At 40.3% G+C, this 10,539-nt stretch overlaps 1 protein-coding gene across 3 annotated transcripts in view; it reads left to right on the top strand.

The window, feature by feature from the left end:
• LOC118342691 (collagen alpha-1(XIV) chain) overlaps positions 1–10,539 on the top strand; it is a 140,678-nt gene that overhangs the window by 3,237 nt on the left and 126,902 nt on the right. For all 3 annotated transcript variants that reach the window (XM_035681308.1, XM_035681307.1, XM_035681309.1), the window contains one exon: positions 9,263–9,379. In XM_035681308.1, coding sequence (XP_035537201.1) covers positions 9,263–9,379 — 117 coding nt within the window. The remainder of the gene's footprint in view (positions 1–9,262; positions 9,380–10,539) is intronic.

Here is a 10,539-nt window from a genome sequence, read left to right as displayed (position 1 = left end):
AGACATCATTTGAGGTTCATTGCGACGGAAAAATGAAACCACAACATTAGCTTGGTGAAACTTCACTTCTCTTTATAGGTGACAGAAAAACACTACAATAAAAACAGTGGAATAAACACAAGGAACAAGTTCTTCCACAAACACAAAGGTGTATCCGTTTTGACATATAGCTGTATTTTAAGTTAAAAATATTAGCTGGAATAAGTATCTAGGGATGAATAACTGCCACATCCCTGACGCACACCAAGCAATTACGCTTCCATTTGATGTATGTGAGACCGACTTCCTCTGGCTGAGAACAGTCTTCCTGCTTCAAGACAAAAAGCAGTCTTTTACTTTCACAGCTGATTGAGGAAGGGGCAGAGCAGCCATTCATTCATAATTCATAACCATCAAAAACATTAACAGTCACGAACACAATGCAAACAAATAGTAGGCAGAAAGTCAATGTGTTCTCCTCATGCCACTGAAAGACTCTGTATATGAATGAATGCCGTGTTTGCACTAAAGTACTTTAAAAACATGACAACACAGTCTCCTAAAAAATAGCTTTATATAATTTAACTAATTTGCAATAGCAAATGTTCAGAGAAAATACAGTAAGCGTGAAGAACCTTTTTTTTTTATCACTATCCTTAACCAAAGTGCTTTGTTGTAGTCCTACCAACATATAGGATTGAAGATGTAAACATGGTATGTTGTCACACTGCCATTCATAACGTGCCATGTTCAAACATTTTATTCCTTTTTTATTCCAAATTTGATGTTTTGATTAAATGTTCAGTTGTTCAGACAAGTTTAGACACATTAGATCAATGGTTTCTTCCAGAAAGGAGAATTAGGAATGATATAATTGAATGGCATCCAAACAAATTCCAAGCAGTATAAGAGCCAGAACAATACTGATTTTAGGGGAGAGCAATGCAACTATTTCAGACATGGAGGTAGATATATTACATTTCTGAACTGGAACCAAGTGTAAACCTGTGGAGTACCATTCTGAAGCCTTATGGGTGACAGTTTGTTGGAGCCAGTGAATATGACGTACTGTGAGTTGAGCTGCTCTCACTGTCTGCGCAGTTTCAACTCATTTGTAGCAGGAAACTATGGCAGCTCACCTGGTCACACATAATCTCATATCACAGCTAAACAGTACACTAACATATAGTCAAAATATAGCAAGAAATAGTCAACGCAGTAACAAAATCTTGATTCACATATCAGCTCTGCCTAGTTTGACTGCTGGATCTGAGTTTTATGTGGTTGTCTATTTTACTCTAAATGCAGCATAATTTACAAAATGACCATCATGCTGGACTAAGCTAGTCTTTTAAGCTGTTTAGCTAGATGATGGTTTAAAATAAAACCTCCTCATAAGTCTGACTTAAGTAGGCTAACCTATTATTTAACTTTCCAGAGAGGAATGTGGAAAATCTACTTTAAAAACTCACACTTGTTACATGCAGCACACATCCCCTTGCAGAAGCTAATGTTGCCAAGATTCCACAGAATTGCACACAGCCAGTTGAACCACACCTAAATAAACTAAAGCAGGCATGGCATATTAGGAACAAGTTCTTCCACAAACACAAAGGTGTATCCGTTTTGACATGTAGCTGTATTTTTTTTAAGAAAGGTTAAAATATTAGCTGGAATAAGTATATGGATGAATAACTGCCACATCCCTGACGCACACCAAGCAATTACGCTTCCATTTGATGTGTGTGAGACCGACTTCCTCTGGCTCCTCTGATCCAGTTGAACACACCTCTTCATCTTTGTTGTACGTTTGTCACCCGAGACCATTAGTACACAGAACTTTGGACTCTATCACTAGGGTACAGGTGCCTGTTGTCCCTGAGGATTGTGCATGGTTTCCCCTTGGAATATTTGGTAAGTTAAGCGTTGTGTATTGATGAACAGTAAGTTTGTTAACCTCTTTTCTCTTATCAGCATAGTGAGGCGGGTATGGTTGCTTCACTTATTCCATAGCTGGCAAGTGCAGCTATCTTTTTCTGCGGTGAAGTCTGCATCTCTCACAATACACACGGAGAACGTAGTATCTACGTTTCTACCTGTTTTCTTCCTCTTTCTCGTCCTTTTTGGCAAATGTTTATACCCTTAAAGCCTATTTCGATTTCACTTTAAAAGGTTCATAGATCAGACGTCCTCCTCTTCCTCCTCCTCCTCTTCCTCCTCTGCCTGCTGCCTGTTGGTGCATCAGTGGGTTTAGCTGCATATCGTGTGAGCAATGAACCCGCATTTTTGATATTTTTATTGTAAACAGACTGGGGGATTGTGCGGTCGGTCCAAAGAGCTCTCTGGGTCAGTTTGATGTCCTAACTCTTATTTTGGAAAGTAAGCCATCATTTTCTCCAGATATGGGAAATTCCAGATATCACATTCCAACCTGTACCGCCTGCATGAGACAGGGTAAGTCTCATTCTTACTCTGCGTGATGCTTTAACTCGTGTTTCCAGTTCAGTTAAATATTAAGCTGAAGTTAATAGTTTCAGTGCTAACAGAGAGAACACAATGTTGAGGATTCCAACTAACAGTTACTCCAGGGATATTTTAGACTATTGTTAAGATGTTTCCTACATAAACTGAATATTATTATCAGTGTTTTAACTTTTAACATTTACTGTAAAGGCGCGTGTGCTTACTGTAAAGCTGTACAGCACGTGACAGAAAAAGCACAGGAAGTCATATTATTTAAGGCGTTAGGTTTTGGAGTGACAAGCTCAGCAATAGTTCACAGTGAGATAGAGGAAAGACCGGAATATAGTATGTGTATTTAATAGTCCTGTAAAATGTCAGGGAGAAATAAGTTAGGATCAAACTGAGGTCACAGGACCCCCAGTGCAGCCCGCTACACCCCCATAATGAAACCAAAAGTCTCATTCTATATATTCAGCTAACTGTTAGACTGCCTGTAATTTGATAAAAGGACTTTTTAAAACCTTCACAATGTCAAAATGAAACTATTCTAGTTGGAAATGCTGCAGTGATATGTGATATGATTAGTGTTCCTCTCGTTTGTGTATGTGAGTGACTATGGCGTACATTAGGCTGATTTTAAGCAATGTAATTGAGGGATCGGTAAGATTAGATCATTATATAATACAGACAAAATGACGCATCAAAAGCAGAAAACGACGTCGACAGTCATAAACAACCATAAAAATAATAATAAATATCCTTATTAACTCTATTCATATGTAATTATGATCATCATACATTAAAGCTGTAGTAGGTCATTTTTTAAATAACTTTTTGTCCTATTTGCTGAAACATTCACTATATCAACAATAGTACATGAGACAGATATGTGAAAAAAAAAATAGTTCCTCTGGATGATTTATAGTTGGTTGTTGAGTCACATCCCCAGGTTGTCAAATGAAAACCATCAGCATTTCACAACCTGGTTATTTTCCAGAATAACAGTCTTTTTAGTCCCAAATTCTCTCTCCCTGTTACTGTCCCTCAGCAAACAGACCATTGGCAGTATATAGTAATAATATAATAATAATGGACAGAGCTTCCGGGTCTGTGAAGTGAAGCCAATGAGCAAGTGTCTTTAACCTGCATTCTATGTAATGACCAGCAGGGGGCAGCTCGATTGGCTGCAATAAAAAACAATCCCATGCAGACTTCCCAGTTGATTTATGAGCTCAGTAAACAGTTTCCTAATGAGTTTATGGTCTCAGTCTCTAGTTTTAGTCTTCTTCCAGTCTTCCTTAGTAAATGATGGTCCCATTTAGAGTAAAACAGACCATAAAGCAGGGTATGCTTTAGGGCGGGGCTACCTTGTGATTGACAGCTCATTCTCAGTGAGTCCGTCCAGCTCACCAAATCAAAGTGAACCAGGCAGTGCTGATCAGATATGGATCGGATTCTGTTCTGCTTTACACTGTGTGTGACCAGGTGAGCCGCCATTGTTTCCTGCTACAAACAAGTTGAAATTGTGCAGCCAATGAGAGCAGCAGTATGTCAACGGCAAACGTGAGGCTTCAAACAGTACTCCTCCTTGGTTTTACCATAGCGCCTCGCTGTCTGTAAGACAGAAACTCTTCATGTAGTTGTGTTTTCTCTGACATCGTCATTTAACTGATTCAGCAGTTCACACATAACCTCCCTCATTACCTCATTAACAGAAAGACACCAGTATCATCATTCAAAATCGTAGTAGCCCTTCTCTCTAGGAATACACATTATTCACTGATATTCAGGATGTGTTTTAAATGATCTGTGCTGACTGAGTTTTTGCCTTCTTATAAAGAAGACCTGACCATGGATCGAAGAGAAATGATATCTGGTATAAGCCTATGAAACACACTAAAAGATTGATGTTTTGGTTTGACAGATTGATAGTTAGAACCTTTGCTGCACCCAAACACATTTAGCATCTGCCAACTTTCTAAGGTTATTGGCAGTGTTGAACTTGAAACAGGACTAAACCTGCTCAGTGCTGTGGTGGAGAACCAAAGCCTGCTGACTCTGTGCCATAACCGTAAAGTCAGTGGGCTGATACTGTGCCATACCATAATAGCAGTTTAGGGGGTTGAAAGGTCAGGATGCAAGCCAATTAGTGTCTGAAATGACAAATGACAAATACCATACTGCTGCTACCGTATACTGGCAGTGTGCAGACTCACCCTTTACCACACACAACACGGTACCTGCCACCTACCTCAATGGTGCCACTGGCTGTCTGAAAGCATTTAGATAATCCCGGACTTCTGTCGTGGTGAGTTAGGTAGCAGGCTTACGTCCTCTCTGTGCTCGTCTGCAGAGCATGTGCAGTGGAAGATCCCAAAAAATGGTATTGGGGACAGCTATAAAACTGTGTGAAAATGTCCTTAATTTCACAAAAAATGTTTACGCTCACTTGAAGTTGCCTGTACTAACACACTTAATAGCAGATGGAAAGATCTTTTCTGAATAGATTGTGACGTAGTGAACATTTAGCTCTCATGACTGATGAGCTGTTTCCGCTCTGAGAGAAGAAGCAGTAGTCTCGTCTCTAATCACCATGAAACACAGCCAGTGTTAGCTGACATGAACCAATCATTACAACGACTCTCCATCTATTGTTCTTCTTCTCTTTGAGGTTGATAGGCGCTTGCCAACAACTGGTTTTGTTTCTGGTTCGCGACCTCTTCTTCTTCTACTGTGTTTATTACAGGCATGCCTGACCTAGCCTATCTGACGAAGCTATGCTGTAGCTTAGTTTATTTGCTCAAAACCAGTTGATACCTCACTATATATTCTTTTTTGCGGCATTTTAATTTGCTTGACAATTAGATGAAAACACTGCTACTGTGGAAGATGACCAATAGCTGAAGGAGGTGTCGTTTAATGGCTTGTCTTGTCCAACCAACACTCCAAACTTAAAGATTTTTAGTTTATTATCACTTCAGACAAAGAAAAGCAGCAAATACTCCCAAATATTTGGTGTTTTTTACTTAAACTGACTGATTGATTGACTTAAGCAATTATTGATTATAAAACTGGTTGCAAGGTTTTTTTTGTAGATTGACTGATTAATTAATAGGCCGACGGTTTTGTTTCTAAAAGAGAATGTGTTTGCCTCCAAGAAATGTTTGCAACCATAAGTGGCCCAGTAAAGGTACAGGCTGACACTGACAGAATAAGTCTGTCACAATAAGGACACTGGACTGAAAGCAACCACAACATTCCTCAGTGAAGAGGCCATAGTGTGCTAGCCTCGGCTACACCAGTGACCCAGGAAGAGCCGAGGACTTACGATCAGTTTGGAGAGCTTCCACTGAGAAACTCCTCACCTCTGTGGCTCTCTGTTAGTTTCAGAGGAGTCCCATTAATAGACTGATCCATGAGCATATTGCTTTGCCAATAATCCAAAGATGTGAAACATATGCCATATAGAAAAGTGAGTTAGTGATTACATATCTTAAATTACTCTCTAACCCAACACCTGTCACAAAATCCCTGTTGAAAAGGATGATTTCAGTGGCTTAGCTCAGGCTTTGTCGAGGCTTCTCAGGTTTTTCTTGCCTGCAGAATAAATGGTATAAAAGTATTTGCAGGTTTCTGTACCTGGAGGGGAAACAGGAAGGGGAATGTGGTCAAATGTCAGGGTTGTTCACTGGTACTTTTTCTAGGTGACATGCTCTAAGTTTCATTCAGAGAACTAAACATTAAACATGTAAACATTGTCAGAAGCTGTGAGGACAGAGCTGGACATTGTCAGCGTATGAAACATTTGACTTGAAGAGGATAAACAAGTTAAGTTCTTTTTCCTACTAGTGTTTGACTTCTTTTACTATCCTTCATCACCAGAAACTAAAATGTCCCTTCACCTAATATTGTCCTCTAGGTTTTTCTGCCTTTCCTGATCATTTAAAACACATCTCAAACGTTGTGCGTCTGACTAGCTGCACAACTCACCAACCCTCAGCAGCAGTCGGCTCTGCTGTTTGCACAAGATTCTCCATGAAAAATAGATGAGAATTAAGTTCCCATATCTACAGGATAGGCCTTTTGTCTTCACCAGTCTGTTTGCTCAGCATCCAATACTTGTCTCTGTGTGAGAATACAGTTTCACAGAGAAGATCCATGGCTTTCTGTGAGTGTGTGTGTGTGTGTGTGTGTGTGTGTGTGTCTGTGTGGTGCTGCAAAGGAACCGGCAGGTTTTCATTAAAGGCATGAAAAAACTACAAACACTAAAGTTACAAGTATTAAGATTCTCTTCGATTTTATGTGCATACACCAGATTACACTTGCCTCCAGTTCCGGACAAACATACACAATTCATGCATACACATGCACATGTGGATGCACTCACACAGATACACAACACACACAAAGACACATTCAACACATTTCAACTACACTACAAACAGAGAGGTGCGAAATCTGCTTCTCGAATCATTTGGGATTTGAGCAGCTCTCTCCAGAAGAGAGAATGTCCTTTGTTTCCGAGACAGAGAGCTAAACCCTGAGCTGAAATCCCATGCAGCCCTCATTCTCATCCCCAGGTTGGTGAGATAATTGGTACAGTATTCCTCATATGTGTTTGTATATAAATATATTTGCCTGCTGTTGAATGCGCCGGCTTCACATTCTCTCCATTGAAATCAGGATTATCCTCCCTGTGCTGAACTCAAGTTTCTTTGCATACCTACATGAGTAGTCTTCTGCAGATAATGACTTGCATAAAGAGGCGGTTCACCCGAAATGCTGCAGAGGTGTTTGGTGATAGGTCTTATCAGCTTGACTAAATCCTGTATTGTGGAGAAAGCTGCAGGGAAGTGGATAAATCTGTTTAGAAAAGCCAAATAAAACAGCCACTATCTCACTATCTCTTCAAATGTGTGCTGTTTTTTTTACCATGGGCGGCATATTACAAATAACTAATCTCTTAATTTTGACATCCATACATTTTGTTCTTACTATGTGTCATATGGAGAGACAACATATGCATGTTGTCTCAGACAGACACAGCAATAAAAATCCTTCTAAAAGGTTCATCCTCCAAAGTCAATATGTTTTTCAGATTTTTTGTTTTGGGTGAACCATCCCTTTAAGCCTCTTGTTTATTGCACGCCAGAGCATCAGAGCTGTACCAGGCGTCAGTCACAGTGTAGGTATTTAAAGAAGTCGGCAACAGCAGATGGCTCACCTCATAATGAGGACACAAACACATGAACGAGTTTGTGGATTTCATATTTTATTTTCCACCCCCTGGCTTTTCTTTTTTTGTTTTCATAGTTAACTAGATTAGACCGGGGAATGTGTTGCTTCTGGATACATATTTATTATCTGGGATTTGGCTCTGCCGGTGTGAAAATGATGGGGTGTTGTGGTTGTTGACCCTGGAAATGTGGTTTTGGCATTGCAGTGCTTTACAATGGCCTTAATCCAGTGTTTTAACCTGTCTTAATGTGAAAACACAGTAACACTGTGTAGGAGCTAAGTGACCATACTCTTGTGGACTAGAAGAAAGTTCCACTGACACAGTGCTGTTGACTTTTCTGAGGGTTTATACACTGGTCAGGCCATTGTGAAGTGTATTTGGATATTGTGCAGCTCAGTGGATCTAGTTACTCTGTGTTGTACATCTAAACACTCCTGCTTAGGACAGGAGAGGAATAGTAAACAGATGCTATTCCAGTGCCTTTCCCTTTGGTGCCCTTTGTTCTTTTTCTCCTTGCAGTTAAAAGGAAGTCACATTCACCTTTTTCTCATCCTCTTCTTACCCCTGATGACAGTTTCAAAGCCCAGAGAAGCAGAAAGAAGAGAAAGGAAAGAAAATGAGCTCAGTACTGGGAGGGATCAGATAGAAATGGAAAGACAGAGGGACAGATGAGGAGATGAAGATGGAGAGGGAGTGCAAGATTGAGAAAATTAATATAAAGGAAGGATACAGAGAGAAAAGTGGGGGGTAGGCCTCTAGGCGGCTGACAGGGCCAACAACTAATCAGGATGAGAGGCAGGGGCGTCGCTTTGATGCTGACGGTAAGTGGAACATAGAAAAAGACCTGTCGTGTCCCCACAGAGAGGAACACAATGCGGGCCCGTCAATACATGAGGAAGATGAGGAGGAGGAGGAGGAGAATGGGACTTTGCTTTTTAATGTGACATCTGTGCAAGCTAATCTCTCTGATGTGTATCCTCCCGCTTGGATGAGATACAATTTATCCTTCTTTATTTTTTTCCTTTCCTAACTGTTAAAAAACACAGATGGAGTGACTGCCTCTACGCCGCCATAACTCTGGAGGGAGTTCAATCTAACTTAACTCAGTCACAGTTGTCTTTGGTGCTTAGCGGATGAACGGCCGCGCAGAAGTAAAACAGAAGGAGAGCAGATTCTGTGAAACGTGCAAACATCCTTAGCAGTGCTGCTGTTTGGGACTAGTTAAGGATAATTAGACATTTTTGTAACTTCCTGTTAATAGCAGCAATTTGAACATTTGAACAGTTGAAAAGCAGACACATATCTAGAAATTACACATCTTTAAATCAAAACTCTAAGCCTAATCCGTTTATTATCAACTATTGACTGAACAAAATTGAACTCCATCCACTGCTATGGATGTAACCGACTAATACACACTGATGACAGCAGTTTTTCTAATATTGCGATAAAAAATGTGTAGGTATGGACGGTGCATGACAGGGATATTTTATTAATTCATTCATCATTCAAATATTTACAGCATGTTTCAAACTGACATTTATTGTGTAAAGCTCTTTATTTTGTTGTTTCTCTGTCCAGTTTCATCGCCACGGCGATTTCGTGCCAAAATCCTGAGCCCCACCAAGCTGCAGGTGTCGTGGAAAGAGCCGAAAGGAGAGTTTGAAAGCTACAAAGTCATTTACACCACACAGCCAGGTAAGCACCAGCACTGACACTGAGAAGTGGTCTTAAAAACACTTTTCTGTGCTGCAACTTTTGTCTTTCCAACAATGACACCTTTACCTTAAAGATAGAGGGAAGATATGTTTAGTGCTCGCTCCCAGCATGAGGATCTAGATGTTGGATTTCAGTTTTTCAGTAGTGAGCATTAGTATGTGATGCGACCTTACATCACATATTTACCAGGTGGTCCCAAAACAGAGAAATAAATTCAACAGACTCCAGTTTGGCAAGTGTAAAATGATATGTTTGTGTAGTGAGAGCTAACAGCGAATGTGAACATCATGTTTCACTTCCCGGCTTCATCAATGAATCGTATTTATCCAGCAAGCTGCAAAAGATCAGAAGACCTGAAAATTCAAGCCAAACAACAAAACTGTTTGGTTTGAGGTTTCAGCTTTGCCAGTTGGAGGTTTGTTCACAGCTGGTGGAACTTTGCTCTCTGCAGAAACCTTCTAGTTTAAACTTGATCTATCCAGGGAAATCTGTCAAGGAATTCACACTCTCTTCTCCTGTACAGTCGTGTCTGGTGTTCACACAGTTATCCACATTCACACCTGGAAGCTGAACAGCAGCCTCTGTGATGGATTGGTTGTCTTGTGCCTCGCTCAAGCATTCCTCAGCAATAATTGCCACAGGATGATGCATCATTAAAGAAGAGCCTCCTTCAGTACTTTTGTGTTGATGTGGTACCCAGACAACGCGAAGGGAGTTCTTGTAAAATGACAAATTCAGGTTAATACAGTTTCTGTCTGTTCACAAATCATGTTAACTTAATGGTGTTTGTCTTTTACTGGTGGCACAAAAATTCTAGTTATGTACAGAGGAGCACAGTAGTTGGACTTCTTCCCCCGAGGGAGAACAAATCAAACTTTTTATGTGGGTTTCACCTGCATGCTGGTACATAATTCACTTTTGAGAGAACAAGACACGTAACCACACACAGGAGCACACTGATGTGCCCACTCTGGAACTGGTTGATTGCAGCACACACCTTTGGATTTATTAATGAAAACTTCAACACGTTTGTTTTCCACAAGTTTGTGAAAATACTTAAACCCTTTCAACGATGGTGAAGTTGGTGTGGAAGGCTCAGCTGTCAGCGTGGAGCTTGATTGGATTCACTTCAGATGGTA

This window comes from Morone saxatilis, unplaced genomic scaffold, assembly GCF_004916995.1.
Source record: "Morone saxatilis isolate NCDOM2014 unplaced genomic scaffold, NCSU_SB_2.0 Contig9, whole genome shotgun sequence".
NCBI lineage: Eukaryota > Metazoa > Chordata > Actinopteri > Moronidae > Morone > Morone saxatilis.
Note: the sequence above shows the minus strand (reverse complement) of the source record. Positions and strands in the feature narration are given on the sequence as shown.